Genomic DNA, 18954 nt, shown 5'->3' on the forward strand with positions numbered 1-18954 from the left:
TGTACTGCTCTATTCGCTTCTGGTCTCCCTAGGTTTTCAAGATTGCTATTTGTTTGTAAATTTTTTGTTTCCTTTTCCTTTTCATTTTCTTTGAGTTTAGAGCTTCTACATTACTACTGCATAATACTGCCTGTATGCTTTTTGTTTACAAATTTTTTGTTTCCTTTTTCTTTCTTTTTTTTTTTTTTTTTTGCTCAACACCCTGCAAATCAGAACCTACGATTTTGAGAGTTCTGCATCATATATAAGACAAACCAATTGGGTTCCAACTAGTCTTAGCTCTGGCTGTACAAGCGGATTATATATATTATATAAACCTCGAATTTGAGAATGTGGATCTCTCTAGCTTAGATTACCATTTGCTTATTTTTCTCTTCCTTTAATGGAACACGGTCTTCAGGAGTCAACATCCTCAGACCCACCGCCTATGATCGCTTTGGGTAGTTACTACTAGCAGCAGAGAAACCCCATCGGTGGTCTACTGGGATCGCCGAGCCCTTAAAGTTTCAAGGAAGCTTTCGAATTTATTAATTAACCTCGTTTATGGTCCAAGTAATAAGAGGCTGACGACGTTTAAGTTAGGCCATCTCGTCAAGAAATTGCAGAAGCAGCTGCAAAGCTCTTCTCTATGCGACAGCGATGGCTATGTCACAACGCTATTTTATGAGCAAATGGTTGGAGACGCTTGAGGTGATGGAGCATTTGTGGAGAACGAACCCGATAGCCGGTGAGCTTTTGTTAATGCCATCAGACAAGCTGGAGTAGGAGAATAGGCTCAAGACGGTGTTTCACCAGAAAGTCAGATGGGGAGTTAGTTAAAAACTCTAGAAAGAAAGATATGGGGAGGCAAATGCCATCTCGCTTCAGCTTCGAAAGTCGAAAGTGTAGGTGTTGCGACTTATCTGTTGAAGACGAGAGAGGCTTTATTAGGCGAGCCGATAAGCAAAAAAAAACTGAGAGTTCAAGAAGGCATGGAAAAAGGTGTGTGGAGTTTCATTTTAAACCTACACATATTTTGAAGAGAGTCTTAGTGTGTTGAAGCTTGAGGGAGATTTGAATTGGGACCGCTTACATCATTAGCTCCCTATTCATTAGATGATGTAAGCGGTACCAATTGAAATCTCCCTCGAGCTTAAACACACTCACACTCTCCTCAGAGTATGTGGAGGCATAAAATGAAACTCCACACACCTTATTCCATGCCTGGCGGAACCCCTCGGTCCTTTTGCTTATCAACTCCAGCTCAGCCAACAAAGCCTCTCTCGTCTACAACAAATCAGTCACAGCACTTAAAGCTTTTGGTTTTCGAAGCTGAAGCGAGATGACATTTACCTCCCCATATACTTCTGTCAACTTCTTTATTTTGAGAATTTTTAACTAACTCCCAATATGTTTTTCTCGTGAAACATTCGTCTTGAACCCATTCTCGAACTCCAGCTTTTCTGAAAGCAAGCGCACATCTTGTATCAGACACGCTGTGAACAAAAGCTCCCCAACCAGCCGATTTCGTTCATTACAGAGTGTTGCGGCACTGCCATCATTGTCCCATAGAGAAAAACTCTACGGCCGTTTCGACAATATAATTTCTTGAAGAGTTGGCCTAATTCAACGTTGTCATCCTCTAATTACTCGGACCACAACCGAGCTTAATTATAAAATTCAGTGGCTTCCTTCAAACTTGATGGGCACGGCCCCAATAGACATCCTGGTGGGATCCCCTATATTGCTGGTAGTAACTACCAGAGCGAAACTGGACATCTTAGGCGGTGGGTCTGACGATATCAACTCGTAAAGACTGTCTCCTATTCAAGAAAGAGAAAATATAGAAAGTAGTATTCTAAGAGAGATTCTAGAGAGATCCACAATCTGAAATTCGATAATTTATTTAATATATATAATCCGCTTGTACATCCAGAGCTAACACCAGTTACAAACCCATTGGTTTGTTTGGTGTATGATGCAGAACTCTGAAAACTGTAGACTCTGATCTGTAGGGTGCTGAGCAAAAAATGAAAGAAAAAGGAAACGAAAAATTTGTAAACAAAAAGCATGCATGCAGTATGATGCAGTGCACAAGCTCTAAACTCCAAAAATAAGGAAAAGGAAACAAAAAATTTGCAAACAAAAAGCAACTTTGAAAGCCTATGAAGAAAGGAAAGGAGCAGAGCAGCACAAAACCAAGTGAAAGATATAAAATAATAATAACTAAAATTTAAAAAACACAAACTTGGTGAAATTGAAAGTAAAGATTGACTTGCCTATTTCTTCTTCTTTTAGTCCTTCAACTAGCATTTTCTTCTTCATTCTGAGGTAGACATGTTAGGTTTTCTTCGACTTAATGACATCTATTAATGTGTTATATGCTTTTAAGTGACTAATATATATTATAAAATGAATATTAAAATTAAAAACTCCATAATTATTCATATATTTTGCTAGCTCGATTAGGCTTAACCTTCAATTCATTTTTTTGTAATTTACATATTTGCCCATTCTATAGCACTTATTAATCGTTTAAAGGAAATTGTTACTACTCGTATTATTATTTTTTATATACTATATTGTTATATTTTTAAAATTATACAGACTAACTTATGGCTTTTCATACACTATTAATTACAAACGTGTGAAGATAATATAATACATACCCAACACTAATGCCCATATATAAGCATAAATTTTGGTATACAATAATATTTCGTTATTAAATTGGTGAAAAATATGTTTGAAATAAGCATCAAATTTGCCACCGAAATGCACACAATAATGCAATTATGCTATTGAAGCTAAAAAAAAAATTACAATTGAATTTCTAAATTAAACCCTTTTGATGCAATTTTTCCAATTTTCCAGTATCTAAAAAATTACTCAATTTAAAAATATTTTTTTAAATAAAATAATTATTTAAAAAAGAAAAAAAAAACAAAAAACAAAAAACAAAAACAGCTCCGCCTCCATGGTCGAAGACGAAAAATTAGATTCCATAACACTATATGGGTATGCAAGATTTTTTACTTTTTTTGTTGGTGATTAAATAACATAGAAAGAAAATTCTTAATCTAGATCAGAACAAGTTAGGAAATTATTTTCACATTACTGACAACCGGCTTATGAGCCCCGTCGACGGGCTCAAGTACGTTGGGATGAATTCCTAAATTAACCCTTTTGATGCAATTTGTTCAATTCCCCAGTTTCTAACAAATTACCCAATTCAAAAATATTTTTTAAATAATTTTTAATAAAATAACTATTAAAAAAAAAGAAACAAAATGCAAAAATTAAACAACTTCACCTTCATGGTCAGAGACCAAGAATTAGATTTCATATGCACTCTGTGGCCTGTGGGTACGCAAGATATTTTAATTTCTTTGTTGGTGATTGAATAACATGGAAAGAAAATTCTTAATTTAGATCAGAACAAGTTAGGGAATTACCTTCACATTACAGGCAAGGGGCCTAAGAGCTTCGTCGACAGGCTCAAGTACTTTGGAATGAGGGTGTTGACCTCTTTTTTCCTTTTGCAAAGAAGATCGTTAAAGTCACCCATTAGAATCCATGGAAGCTCATTGCTCTTTGCCAAATTTATTAGAAGCTGCCACGATTCCTTTCTACGACTTCGTTCCGACTGTCTATAAAAATCAATAAATCTTCGGACAATAAAACTATTGTCAAGCTAGACATTGGTATCGATATGATTTTGAGAGAATCCCACTATTGAGAGCTTAATATCCTCCCAAAACCTAGCCATACCTCCCCCTCAGCCCACTCGATCTAAAACAAATAAACCAAAGAACCCTAGTTTTATTTTTAGGGCCGGCGGATTATTTTTTACTAGAGATATTCTCCATTAGAAAAATAATAAAAGACTTTCTTAAAGGTAAATTATATGATGGACTTGGGTCCACACAATGTGGACCCTGACTCAAAACGATATCATATCGTTTTGGAGTTCTAATTCCCTCTTCTTTTCCCGCCTCTCATCCTTGTATTTGTACTCTGAGCTCTCTTGTACATTGAGTGAGAATTCAATACAGAAAAGATGTTCCTCGTTTATGCTTCTTCCTAAACACATGATCTCTGGACCTTTCTTGACACTCCCAACCTAGCCTACACAACATGCTTTTGGAATTCGAACCCCTCCCAGCCTAGCCTACAGAACATATTTTTATAATTCGAATCTTTGACTTTGATTTTAGACAAATTGTTAGTATTAAACGGTTATAACGTACTAATCTAAAGTTATAAATAGTAGCGAATGTATAACTTTATTTCCTTATACTAGCTTGGGTGATAGACTAAGCTAGTAGCGAGGGCCAAGTTTCAATGGGAAGATATTAAACTTGGCCCTCCAAACTGCCGTTCAACACTCAAAAATAATTGACTAAAATTAACAATAACATAGGTGTTGTTGGTTTTGTGACTAATGGGCTAGTCAACGGCTTGGCCAACACTACCGTAATTTCAACGAATAATATATGAAATACTCAAATAATACCAAATGCAGAACAATACTAGCTTTATGAAGAGTACACCAGAAAAATACTTCTGGATAAGAGAGGTGAGTCACCAACGGACTACTTAAATACCAGGTCTTAACCAGTGCTTTTCCTAGACATGTACCATCACTCTACCTGGATTAATTTCTACAAACGGTATAGAAATGAATATTGAGTAAGAGAGAAATTGGTAACAACAAGAAAACACAACCTCTATATGTAAAATCCGATGGGGGTAGAACCACGAACAAGAATGAAAGTACTCTTCTATAAAGAAAATATTACAACATCTTCTATACAACAGGAGGAGATAATAGAGGATTTCTCTCTTGATATAAAGAAGGAGAACTAGTATGAGAAAGGAAATTTTGTGAGTGATCTTGGGATGATGAGAATGAGAAATGAGTAAGGTATTTATAGGTGGATTTTAGGGTTAATTTTGTAATTAACCGCAAGTTCAAGGTGTAAAATCCACCCATTATTACATCATCCCTTACCTAATACACCATTATTATGTCATTCATTACCTCACACTCCATTATGGTAAATATTATGTCATCCTTTGCATCACACTCCATAATAAGATATTTCATCCGGTATTAACTCCGATTAAGCTGTAATTTCGACTGGGCTCCGTATATGAACTGGGTCGCCATATGTTTTGGGTCTTTTATTTTTATGGGCCGTAGTACCATATCCAACATTAGCCCCTCACTTTCTTGTGGCTCACAAAGTGACGGCACAAGAAAGTAGAAAAATATACGGTATGTATCTGATTTGAACTCCTTTAATAGTCTGTGATGAGCCCCTCAAGTCTGAATTGAATGCGGGTGCTGATTTATGCTGGTTGCCTCATTAAAAACCTTAGACTAAGAAAAACCCAGTGGGAAAAAACTTAGCTTAAGGGAAAAAGAGTACAACCATGAGCGTAACCTCCAGGATTAGTGAAGGATCTTCTTAGATTATTTATGCAGTCATATTGCTCCTTTTGGTTGAATCTTCAAATGAATTTCCTTGGGTATCGAGCGGGGATCTTGCGCTATGACCAAAAAATCATCACATGAAGTGTCGACCACAAAGAAATGGAAAGATAAGTTTAACCATCGGAGTCGGTGTGTGTATACTTCTCCTGCAAAACCTCAATAATGCAAGTATATATGTATGAATGTATGTATGAAAGTATGCCTATCCTAATATGCTAATTATGTATGTATGCAAATATGTGTATATGAATGTATGCAGAATGTGTGTAGTGCATGTCTATCTTAATATGCCTATCTCAACTTAATTCCCTCTAAGTGAGCCCCTCACTCTAAGGGGTGGCTGTGATTGACTCCCAAATCACACCCATCTCAACTCCCCCTTTCTCCACCTTTTCTCCACCCTTTATCATCTTTCCCATTGCTAAAAAGCGGCATCGCTGTGAAGCGGGATAAATTCATCGCTGAAAAGCGGCATCGCTACGAAGCAGGATAAATTCATCGCTGAAAAGCGACATCGCTACGAAGCAGGTTAAATTTATAAGCGGCATCGTTGCGAAGCGGGATAAATTCATCGCTGAAAAGCAGCATCGCTGCGAAGCGGGATAAATTCATTGCTGAAAAGCGGGATGAATTCATCGTTGAAAAGTAGTGTCGCTAGGAAGCGGGATAAATTCATCGCTGAGGAGCGAGATGAATTCATCGTTGAAAAGCGGCATCATTAGGAAGAGGGATAAATTCATCGCTGAGGAGGGGGATGAATTCATCATTGAAAAGCGGCATCACTAGGAAACAGGATAAACTCATCGCTGAGGAGCGGGATGAATTCATTGTTGAAAAGCAGCATATCTAGGAAGCGGGATAAATTCATCGCTGAGGAGTGGGATGAATTCATTGTTGAAAAGCGAGGTATATATTTGTTAGCTGCCTTGCCCCGAGGGGTGATTTGGTTTATGTCGACTTCGTGATAAATTATTGAGAAGCCACGTCATCCGATCTTAGTCAAGGACACCTACGCGCCCACGATCAAGAATTTCATCTCCAAGCAGTAATGAAGCCTGGAGTTAAGCATGGTGAACTACTGAAGAGTGGTACATGTGTTGACCATCGATATGTCAAGCGGAATAGACATATTGTCACTATCTCGATCCTGGTGAGATAATTTGTTGCCAAAGTCTAACCGCACGTCTTGGTAGAACGGATCGTTAAGAACCCCTCAGTGTGCCACCACCATAGCATTATTATATTTGATCGGCTGCAAACTTGAGAACTTTGTAAGTTCGACATTTTGGTGAGCGGCATCCGGCTTGACCGCCCTGGCAATCCCCGACTGACCGAGCGGGAGCTTTAGGATCATGACGAGAGAGGATCGGTAGGTGGGCGATATCCAGCTTGACCGCCTAGGCACTCCCCAATTAGCCGAGAGGGAGCTACAGTATCACGCCTAGAAAGGATCGGTTGGGCAAATCGATCTTGACTGGATGCATGGTCCTCCAAGTGCTTAATGTGGCCATTAATCTGCGAGGCCGTGTATATGTCTTGCCTGGTTGGGACAGATGGATTTTGGGGTATTTTGTCCAGCTGGCCTGGGTAGGACACCTGCAAGTCCACATGCCATTATCACTTGTGTGATGGCATCCGCTATTCAGGGAGCTACCTGAAGATTCGGTGCTATAACTAGCACCTCCGCCAATGGAGCCTTCAGCTACTAGTTATTCGCCATCGGTTGTTTAATTCAACAAAGTTTTGGCAGTTATATTGGGCAAGCAAATATGACTCCGGGTTACTGCGTAAGTCTAACTACGGGAAACAGTCTCCGTGGAGCCATGCTAGGCCGACTTCGGGGAATCGGTGAAAGCCGACTCCGAGGAATCGTGCAAGGCCAACTCTGGGGAATCGCGCAAGGCCGAATCCGAGAAACCGTTCAAGGTCGACTCCAGGGAACTGCACAAGCTTTGCCTTTCTCGATCACTGTTGGGGTCATCATCTTCTTCACCGCATGAGAGAGAAAAAATGCCTGTATTCTTTAGTGAGCTACTCATCGAATGGATGAGAAGAACCTATTGGACGTTGCCGCCCCGTCGGAATCCATGGAGGTTTGCGACTGCTGCTTCTCGTTGTGCAAAACTGCCACTATCGGTTAAGCTTTGTCGTAAATCGCAAGAGAATGACCGAGACGAAGTGAGTGGTGGTGCGTCAATTTGTGGTAGTGCTGCTCGGTGTGTTGCCGCCAATAATGGAAGAAGGAAGAAGCAGTCGTGGTGGGTGCAACGATGATGAAGCAGCGGCCATGGAAGTAGTGGTCTCGCTGGTGATGTCTGATCCAGGGTGGCTGGGATCGACTTTATGTGTCTGTGCAAGGTGTGGGACAGACGAAGATCCAGCATAAACGACGAGATATTAAAGGAATTGACTTGTGAAATTTTCGGCGATCAAATGAAACAGATCATCATCGTCACAAATCGCTGCCGCCGCCATATGAGTTTAGTCACTTGGCCATTGGAAAAAGAGGAGTTGATAGTGACGGTTGTCCAAGAAATTCTCCTTTCTGTTGGTTAGAGGAACACAGCTTTTTGTTGCGTCCCCCACGGACGGCGCCAATGTTGATTTTGTGACTAATAGGCTAGTCAACGGCTTAGCCAACACTACCGTAATTTCAACGAATAATATATGAAATACTCAAGTAATACCAAATGCAGAACAATACTAGCTCTATGAAGAGTACACCAGGAAAATACTTCTGGATAAGAGAGGTGAGTCACCAACGGACTACTTAAATACCAGGTCTTAACCAGTGCTTTTCCTAAACATATTCCATCACTCTACCAGGATTAATTTCTACAAACGGTATCAGAAATGAATATTGAGTAAGAGAGAAATTGGTAACAACAAGAAAACACAACCTCTATATGTAAAATCGAATGGGGTAGAACCACGAAGAAGAATGAAAGTACTCTTCTATAAAGAAAATATTACAACATCTTCTATACAACAAGGAGGAGATAATAGAGGATTTCTCTCTTGATATAAAGAAGGAGAACTAGTATGAGAAAGGAGATTTTGTGAGTGATCTTTGGATGATGAGAATGAGAAATGAGTAAGGTATTTATAAGTGAATTTTAGGGTTAAAATTGTAATTAACCTCAAGTTCAAGGTGTAAAATCCACCCATTATTACATCATCCATGACCTAATACACCATTATTATGTTATTCATTACCTCATACTCCATTATGGTAAATATTATGTCGTCCTTTGCATCACACTCCATAATAAGATATTTTATCCGGTATTAACTCCGATTAAGCTGTAATTCTGACTGGGCTCCGTATATGAATTGGGTTGCCATATATTTTGGTTTTTTTTTTTTTTTTATGGGCCGTAGTATCATATCCAACTTTAGACCCTCACTTTCTTGTGGCTCACGAAGTGACGGCACAAGAAAGTAGAAAAATATACGGTATGTATCTGATTCGAACTCCTTTAATAGTCTGTGATGAGCCCCTCAAGTCTGAATTGAATGTCGGTGCTGATTGACGCTGGTTGCCTCATTAAAAACCTTAGACTAAGAAAAACACAATGAGAAAAAACTTAGTTTGAGGAAAAAAGAGTATAACCATGAGCGTAACCTCCAGGACCTGTGAAGGATCTTCTTAGATTATTTATGCAGTCATATTGCTCCTTTTGGCTGAATCTTCAAATGAATTTCCTTGGTATCGAACGAGGATCTTGCGCTAGTACCATATCCAACAGGTGTCATATAGAAATAATTTATATTTTTGACCGTAAAATAACCACCCCTTTCATTAATTATTCTTAAACCAATATGTATCATACTTTTATTTTTATTCTTTATAATCTTTTTTTGTTTGTTAATAGTGTAATAAATAATCATTTCTACCTACTGTCATTTTAATTTGTTAGATTGTTAGATTATACTTCATCTGCCAGATTAAAAAATTCTATTTTTAATTCGGTTAAAATAAGATATAGAGAGTCGAAGAAATGAAAGTAAAGATATGATGAGTATCAACTATTTAGTGTATATACACTGAACCTAGTGACAAGTGTGGATGTACGCCACCTTTTAACGTAATGCATGAGCGAGTAAGGAAAGATAACAACATGAACGGTGTACTAAGATGGGCAATAATTAAGGATTAACATTAAAAATTGATTAAAAATAAATATTGTCAATTTGATCAAGTTCATAGAATCTTAAAGAAATGTTTAGAGAAAACTTGATTAAGAATACAGTTTCAGACTGTGCTGTGCTAAGTTGCTTTTGGCTCACCATTTTTTTATGCCTTTTAAATTCATTTTTGGAGCTGGTTATGCCGGCAGTTAGCCGCTGCATATATCATACTCAAAATACTAATAAGTTTTTCAATTTTTTTTGGTCCGTTAGGTAACCGACCGGCCGTTTGCTCACTCCTAATGATGGGTGTCGAAACCAACAAATAATAAATACTTATTCTTATGAATTGCACTAGTGATGAGTAAAGTCGTACCCACAGAGATTGGTTAGACTTATTTTTAGCAATAGATTTAATAAATAATGAGATGGAAATAGAAACTTAAATAGTAACAATAAAATGGAAAATAATATCAAATATCAAATATCAAATAAATGTCAATAGCAACTAGTATCCAACCTAAGGCATAATATCAGTTCAGTTCTAACAAGACAGATATTGATTTGCAAGCCAAACTAACTTAACTCCCGGACTCTTTTTTGGTAGGAAGAATTTTCTCTTGTTTTATAGCGATTTCTCCCTCCCGTTAGAGTTGCTAAGTTCGGTAAGTTTCCCACCTCCTCCTTGCCGTTAGCGGCGGTGCGTGGTGGGCAACGTTGGTGAAGCCGGCGTCTGAACTGGTGACGTCATCGTCAGATGTGCCGATGGGAGAAGTCCCCGTCCAGCGCACTGTCAAGAAAGTGAGAACTATGAAACACAGCTTTGTTGATACTGTCAGTTCTCTCGTTCCTCCTTCTGTAGAGCAAACTGCGTGTTCTGGAACTAACGACTGGGCGTTCGAAGACCCCGAGATAGAATCAGACACGGAAGAGGATGATCAACCAACACCAGATGGTAGACCCAGAGTCAAGATTCCAAAGGATCTCCGCAAAGAACTATGCAGAGACTGGAAACTCGCACTCATTGTCAAGTATCTAGGAAAAAACATCAGTATTAATGTACTAAACCAAAGGTTACCCAACCTCTGGAATCTCCAGGGACATCTCCATCTTATAGAGATCGGATACGGGTGTTTTGTGTCCAGATTCGACAATAGAACGGACTAACGCCACGTCCTTCTTGATGGGCCATGGAAGATCTTTGACAACTATTTGGTCTCCCAGAGATGGGAACCGAAATTCAAACCGAAGACGGCCAAAATCTCAAAGATGGCAATTTGGGTGAGGTTACCAGGTTTGTACGTCGAGTATTTCCGCGATGATGTCATTAAACTAATTCTGGAAAATGTAGGTAAGCCTTTGAAGATTGATCGCACGACGGCAGCCAAAGAAAAGGGGCGGTTTGCGAGGGCTGCAGTGGAAATAGACCTCGACAAACCTTTAGTTTCCGAAGTATGGGATAGAAACAATGTCCAACCCATAGAATATGAGGATTTGCATGTTGTTTGCTTTTGTTGCGGCGTGGTTGGCCACCGCGAACAGAACTGCCCCCTCAACAAGGCAAAGCGGCGGAACTAGTGCAGATGGATCTGAACACCCCGCCAGTCGGTGAACCAGTCGATGTCTAACAAATTGAGACTCCTATCCCTAAGGAGGTTGACGAACGTGGAAGTAGACCCTATGGATCTTGGATGCTTGTGTCAAACAAAAAGAAAAATGGTGGACAGAATAAGAAGCCGCAACAGACCAAGAAGACGACCAACCCTCGTCACTCCAGTAACAATAAATTCGGTGTTCTGGCCGAGGAAGCTGAGGAGGGGGAATTGAATCAACAATCGAAGAAAGGTAACGCTAAACCTCCTAATCCTAAGGTTTTTGTGAATAATTCGCAGCAGAAGGTGGTGCAGACATCTAGAGGCTATGCACGTAACAGAAACGTGCCCAACACCTATGCCAACACGTCAGCTCCACAACCTGCGGTCCTCCCATCTCCTCGGCAGAATATTAACTCCCGGGGTAGCACTCAGCCACAGGGGCGAGGTAGGAACGGAGGTAGTGGACATGGAGGTAGAGGTGCGCCTACGGAAGTCCGAATGAATTCGGCCTGGCTCGATAAAAGAACCCCTCCAGGTATTTTTCAATTTGGTGGTCCCCCACCCCTCTCTAGAATGCAGTCACATACCCCTGTGGCTGCTAAGGATCTGGTAACGGATCATGGTCTCACTCCCAGGGAAGGCGATCGCCTTTCTTCCCCCTCCGCGGCGGGTGCCCAATGAAAATCTTATCTTAGAATTGTAGGGGCATCGTCAACAGACATGTCAAGAAGCACATTAAACAGCTTCTATACATGTCCAAAGCTTATGCTCTCTGTTTATTGGAAATTCGTTCCTCTAATTCTAAGGGGATGGTCGATTTAGCTATGAATCTTGGTTTTACTAAACATTTTCTTGTTGAGCCGTTAGGTTTTGCAGGGGGTTTACTTCTCCTTTGGAATCAATCCAATATCAACCTCGAAATTGTTGGGCATACGTCTCAATCTATTCACTCTAAGGTGAAGCAAGGGAGTGACGATTTATTTATCACTTTTTCCTATGTTAGGCCAAACCTGTTGGCGAAAACTGGATTCTGGGAGAATTGCAGTCTTTTCGGCAATAATATTCAGGGTCCTTGGGTCATCTTAGGGGACTTTAATGATATTGCCTCTACGGACGGACAATGGGGTAGTGATACCATCAGTAATTCTAGCCCCCAGCGTTTTGTGGATGCATTTAGCCTTTGCGGTCTCCTGGATATGGGGTTTTCAGGCCCGAAGTTTACCTGGTGTCGATCGGTTGGTAACAAAATTACCCAGCTGCGCAGGCTTGACAGGATTTTTTGGATTGTTAGAGTTCAAATGGCTTTCCCCGAATGCAAGGCTGCCACTCTTCCTAGGGTATATTCAGATCACAACCCGGTTCTCTTCATAGACGAAGCAGGGTCTCCCCCCGACATTAATACTCGTCCAAGGTGCTTTGAAGCAATGTGGTTGACAAGAGATGATTATAGTAGTATCTGGAGAGAAGCCGCTCAATCGACAAATAACAACATTGTGGACATCATTGTAGACTTGTCCGAGAAAAGCTTCCCGTGGAATAGAAACGTTTTTAAATACCCATCAAAGAACAACCCTCCGGTAAACCAGTCGACGGAAAAAAAAAAAAAAACGACGCAAACGACAACCAAAACACCCAATTGATTTTGTTTTAATTTTTAATTTTGTTTAATTGACTCTTCATGCGAAATATTGAACAAAATTTTCCAGCAACCCGAATTAATTGCAAAAAAATTTAAATATGTAACTTAATTGTATAATGTATACAACATATTCAAATATCACATATACAACATATTCATAGATTATACAGTTGCTTTGATACCAACTGTTAGAATAATTATATCACATGTAACCATAATATGTGATAACAGGATCGTACTAACCTCCAGCCATAGCTCTTAATCAACAAAGGTTGAATGATCCGAACTGCAGCAGAGTTTCGCGTAAGCGTTATTGTCTCTCACTGGGCTCAGCTCTCTTGGGAGTCCATCTATTAGGTTATTAGTGTTGCAACACATATCAATTACTTAATATTATTATAACTAATTCTAATGTTATAATAATTATGATAATAATAACAGGAAAACGTTACATTCTCCCACTTGGTGCAAACACTCCTGCTCCAGAACAGAAAAACACCGACCATAGTGATATTTCCTCATTAATACAAGTAGTATCCATTATGATCAAATGCAAACTGCCCTTAAGCACTTAATTAGGAAACAAAACTTAATGAAACAAACCCTATGTTTATTTCAAGTCCAACTTTAGTACATTTTCTCAGTAATATAAAGCAAATGAAGGTGTACACACTTAATTGAGAAAATGTCTGAATGCAAAAGAATTTTATTGAACTGAATGTATATACAAATTACAAAATAGATGAAAGTCCCATTTTTTGAACCAGATCCTTGAATTTAAATGGAGGCATGCCTTTAGTCAAGGGATCTGCCAACATCAGCTCAGTCCTAATGTGTTCAATGATTACAACTTTATTCTTGACACGCTCCCTAATGGCTAAGAATTTGATGTCGATGTGTTTACTTCGACTCCCACTTTTGTTGTTCTTAGCCAGGAAGATTGCAGCTGAGTTGTCACAGTAGACTTTCAACGGCTTCGATATAGAGTCCATAACTCTAAGCCCTGAGATAAAATTCTTTAGCCAAACACCTTGAGAAGTAGTAACTCTAAGCTTCCAAAGTCGTTGTGGGTTGAAGCACTTAAGACGGCAACGTATATATTAAACCGTGTTCCAACCAAGGCTGTCCCTAAGACACCATTTGAGTTATTCAAAGGTTGGAAACCGAGTTTGCAGCATATGCGTGTTTGGGGATGCCCGTCTGAGGTGAGGATTTATAACCCACACGAAAAGAATCTTGACCCAAGGACTATTAGTGCTTTCTTTATTGGATATGCACAATTGTGCATGGTGTATTGGGCAACAATCCCATGTTCTTGAAGAAACTTAGCAAAGGGACCAGGTGCTTGTCCATTTTCAGTATATCTACCATAATATTCACCACCTCTATCAGATCTAACTATAAGTATTTTCTTGTTGCATTGGTTTTCAACTTCAGCTTTAAATAATTTAAAGGCATCATTTAGTGTGATGCATTATAACATTTTGTCATGGGCTTAAAGTTTGAAAATTTCAAAGTATATATTTATTAATTTGGGTCCCTTTGGATTGGACTCATTAGAGTTTGAATATTAAGTTTATACTTTGGAAGCTCATATTAAAATTGCTTTAAGTTACGCAATTTGTTTAGAATATATGAGTTTAATGCTTAATTTTATGCATATTAATTTGTCCACTGCATAATATTCTGGTTTTAAATTATGCAATTTTATTATTATGCTTTCAATAATGCATAAATTTATGTTGGAATTATATTAGTTCCTTATTAAGTTGGACTTATGCATAAATTTTAGTTGCAGTAGTGCCTGAATTTAAGCACATCTAGTCTGCTAATTTAGTTCACTATTTTAAAGCTTTATTCATATGTGAACTATTCAATTTTGGATTATACCCTACAGTTTTGGTTCCCATCATGATTTGGTATAATCTGTCAAAATTTTAAGTATTCCTTGCAATGTGATTTGATTTCAGTTCATTAAAGAATAGACACATCATCTTTAATTTACTGAAGTCTCTTAAAGTTTCAATCTCAGTTAATTAAAGAATAGCCACTGCTTATTCAATTTTCCTAAGATTATGAAGTTATGATATTATAATTTTAATTTGGTTGGGGAGTAGCCACAGCATCCTTAATCAGATTAAATTATATATATCTTTGTCTTGATCACATAAAGATTACGCAATGAGTTGATAAATGTCTAGTGATCTTATAATTTTAATTTGGTTGGGGAGTAGCCACAACATCCTTAATTAGTTAAAATTATATATTGAGTGGTTTATATTGATCGCATAAAGTTTTAGACATATAAGTTGTGATTAATTGTATATAATGTGATAGAATTTAGCCCACAGGCAATTATGTATCGGAATGTAGTTTAGTATTTTTATCAGTGATGATAGAAATAAATAAATTTATTTACCTTATGTTATTTGTAAATAATTTCCAATTCTATCATGAAGTTTAATTTTATGATGTAAATTTTGGATCATATTTCTTGAATTGCCCACGAGGGTTAAGGAAAAGAATTTGATTTCTTTAAGTTTTTTTATTTTTATTTTTATCATAATGGTTGTAATGAATCTTATTGAATTAAAACCTCAGCCCACAGGCAAGTTTTATGTCACTTGATTCTTCAACTCATTTGATAAATTATTTCATCATAAATAAAATTTTCAGTTGGATCTAATTGAGTAAGACTTTAGCCCACAGGCAAGTTTTATGTCACTAGGTTCTTCTGACTATTTGGTAATTGAGATAAACTATTATCATAAAGGGTTTGTTCATTGGATTTAATAGAATTTAAACTTTAGCCCACATGCAAGTTTTATGTCAATAAATCTCTCAACCCGGATAATAATTTTATCACAATTTCTTAGAATTTATAAATTTAGTTCAATTATAAATTCTAAGTTTCATGGTTTGCATTGGCAAAACATGTATTCCGTTACTTCCCAAAATTTAGCCACTTTTATTAATTATTCCACGAAAGCTTACTAAGTTCTTTGGACTAACTATAGTAAGTTACGTGATATGATATACTTTTTTTGGATTCCAAGAATAAAATGTATCTTTTGAGCCAAATTCTAACTTGGTTTTGAAAGATGTATTTTGTTTTAGTATATCCAACTATGGTGGGGAATTTTATCTTCATTATTTAGTTGGACTTTTATTGGAACCAAATATTGATTATTTAGTATGCCCAACTAATGGTGAGGAATTTTATCTTTATTTATTAGTTGGTCAAATCAATTATGAGTATGTATATCATTAATTTTGTTAAAGAACAGTGGGAGTGATCATTTAGAAAAGATCATTAAGATGTTCCATTAAAAATTATGGATTTAATTATTGTCTTCATACATCCCAATGCAAATTGGATTGTATGTCAAACAATAAGTCCAAAAGATTCCACAAGTATTAATCTTGAATTTGTTCATATAAGTTCATAAGTTCAAATTATTGGACATCTGGTTGTGCAACATATTTATGAAAATGTTGTAACAATATTAATGAATTTATTAGAACAAAATCATCTAACTTGTGGTGCACTGTTTATCTTTTGCATTTAATAGAGTCTTTAGTTTCTTCAAAATTGATCCTGGGCCATTTTGGTATTTAAGGCTCAAAAACAATTTTGTGAGACATAAAAGTAAGACTCGTAAATGTTCAGTTAATTTTTAAAGTGGATATTGTGATTATTTGGGAAATTATGGTGTATGTTAATATTCCAAATTTATGGATTTAGAGTTTTTGTTTATTCTCTAAGTTATTGGAATGATTCGGTGACTTAACTATCTTTTGGCTATTTTAATGAGTGGGAGTGACAGACGTGTCAACTCTGAGCTCTTAGCTATTAGAGGTAGTGTTCAAGTTCAGTTATAAAGAAGTCACGGAATACAATTAGCATTATGCTAACATTAAGAGATCTCTACTTAAGGCATGCTTTTAAAGTTTTTAGAGATCATACAGTATACTCTCTTGTACAAATATATTGGATGGTTTCTCTCTTCAGTTGTGCACATAATATATTTTGAGAAACATCCCTTAAGTTATACCGAGGATAAACATTGGGTTTGTTCATGAGGGGCCTAAGTTGGAAAATTAAAATGCATGTGACCATAATGGATATTACTCTACAAAATAGATGACTTATCACTATGATTCATGTGTTTTGTTCTTTGATAAGGGTTGTGCTAGTACTTGCACCAAGTAGGAGAATGTAAGATTTTCCCTAATAATATATATATTATATATTATATATTAGGGCCTTAATTAAGTGGTGCAAGTTAACAAGGCTTATTAAGTGGTTTGGTTGTACTAAATAACTAGTGGTAGTTATTCAACCAAACTTTGTGCCTATATAAACCTGTATTGATGGGATACAGGACAAGCATTGTATAGCACATACAGTTCACGGTACTCATACTGCTAAGTAGACACCAGTACACCATCTAGGGTTCTGAGTCAAGTATGAGACAAATATGGCTTATAGTCTACCGTTCAAGAGACATTACATCAACTGTGGTTGGAGATCAATACGGTTTTCGCTTCCGCTACTACGAGGTCAGGTTTCTCGTATATATTCTGTATGGTTAGATTATTTATATCTAACATTTAGTCGTGTTCGTTTTCTGAAGCTTAATAGGAGTTGGACAGATGACCCGACAGTTATTTCTCTCCACATTAATGACTTTTTTACCTCTCTTTTTCGCAGGACTGAGCGGGAAGAATATTCAGACATGTCTAATATTAATGATTGCCATAAAATACCTACAGCTCAAGCTAACCGTCTGAGTCGTAGAGCTGCCCCAGCAGAAGTTTAAAAAGCCGTTTTCGGCATGAAGAAATTTGGTAGTCCGGGTACGGACAGGATTCAAGTAGCCTTCTATCAACACTTCTGGGAGGAGATTAGCCGAGCCTTGGTTAAGCTGGTCAACCAAGCAGTGGAAACAAGGTCTGTTCATAAATCCCTTCTTCAAGCCTTCATGACACTTATCCCCAAGAAAGAAGCTCCCGAATTTGCAGCGGACTTCAGGCCTATTACGTTCCTCAATGTGGCCTTCAAAGTCATTTCCAAGGTGTTGGTGAACAGGATGAGACCTATCATGTGTAAACTGATAGGCCCCTATCAGAATAGTTTCCTACCGGGGAGGTCCACTCTAGATAATGTCATCCTAACACAAGAAATTATCCACCACATGAATAAAAAGCAAGGTAAGAAGGGTCTCATGGTAGTCAAAGTTGACCTTCAGAAAGCTTATGACAATGTTGACTGGAATTTCCTGGAGGAGACTCTAGAGGTTTTTGGGTTCCCTAGAAAAATCATTGACTTCGTACTCTTCTCTCTCAAAGAAAGCAAAATCTCCATCCTTTGGAATGGAGGTCGACTCCCCTCCTTCACTCTGGGGAGGGGTCTTTGCTAAGGGGATCCTCTAGCTCCCTATTTATTCAATCTCATCATGGAGAGGTTGGCCTACGAAATTCAGAACGAGGTGTCTCGAAGAACTTGGAAACCGATTCACATATCGATAGGGGGAATTGGTATCTCCCACCTCTTCTTTGCCGACAACTTTATGCTGTTTGGCGAAGCCACTGATCAACAAGCTACTATGATGATGAAATGCCTTAACAAGTTTAGTAGAGCCTCCGGGCTTAAGGTAAACCCTTCTAAATCTCAAATTTTCTGTTCCACTAACACGAATGCAGGATTAAGAAGGAGCATTTTAGCCAGAGTTAATTCCACCAATGGTCCTCCGACTTTGATGATTTTCCAAAATTAGTCCCCGACTTTTAATTTGGACACATTTAGTCCCTTGACTTTCACATTTTTTCCGATGTTAGTCCTAGCGTCCAATTTTGCAGTTGATGAGATAAAATGAAGGGGTAAAGTCGTCCCTTCACTTGTTTACTGTATAAGTCTTCGTATGGGTATGTCATATACGGTATATATTTACATCTAAGCTTAGTGGAATTCAGAATCGTAGCATCGAAGCCCTAGAAATCTTAATCCTCTTCGTCGTTCCACATTGTCCAGGGGTTAGACTTTGTTTGCTAACTGCTAGTGCCTTCATCCATTTTCGAGATGTATAGCAGCGATTCCTCATCGTCTT

At 37.9% G+C, this 18954-nt stretch overlaps 1 protein-coding gene across 1 annotated transcript; it reads left to right on the plus strand.

Annotated features, from left to right (window-relative positions):
- The first annotated feature begins 11301 nt into the window (after positions 1-11301).
- On the plus strand, positions 11302-17667 carry LOC116012876. Its single transcript, XM_031252551.1, has 3 exons — positions 11302-11650; positions 12073-12782; positions 17482-17667. Exons 1-3 carry the CDS (start codon positions 11302-11304, stop codon positions 17665-17667), a joined length of 1245 nt encoding a protein of 414 aa, XP_031108411.1.
- The last annotated feature ends 1287 nt before the right edge of the window (positions 17668-18954 follow it).

The sequence above is a fragment of the Ipomoea triloba genome, chromosome 3, assembly GCF_003576645.1.
Source record: "Ipomoea triloba cultivar NCNSP0323 chromosome 3, ASM357664v1".
Taxonomy (NCBI): Eukaryota; Viridiplantae; Streptophyta; class Magnoliopsida; order Solanales; family Convolvulaceae; genus Ipomoea; species Ipomoea triloba.

What these genes read in the sequence shown, in the direction of transcription:
- LOC116012876 (XM_031252551.1), top strand. Translation starts at nt 11,302, where the DNA reads ATGCTTGTGTCAAACAAAAAGAAAAATGGTGGACAGAATAAGAAGCCG. An exon ending in CACTCAGCCACAGGGGCGAG is followed by an intron (nt 11,651 to 12,072) that starts GTAGGAACGGAG and finishes TTGAGCCGTTAG; the next exon opens with GTTTTGCAGGGGGTTTACTT. An exon ending in CATCAAAGAACAACCCTCCG is followed by an intron (nt 12,783 to 17,481) that starts GTAAACCAGTCG and finishes CGTTTTCTGAAG; the next exon opens with CTTAATAGGAGTTGGACAGA.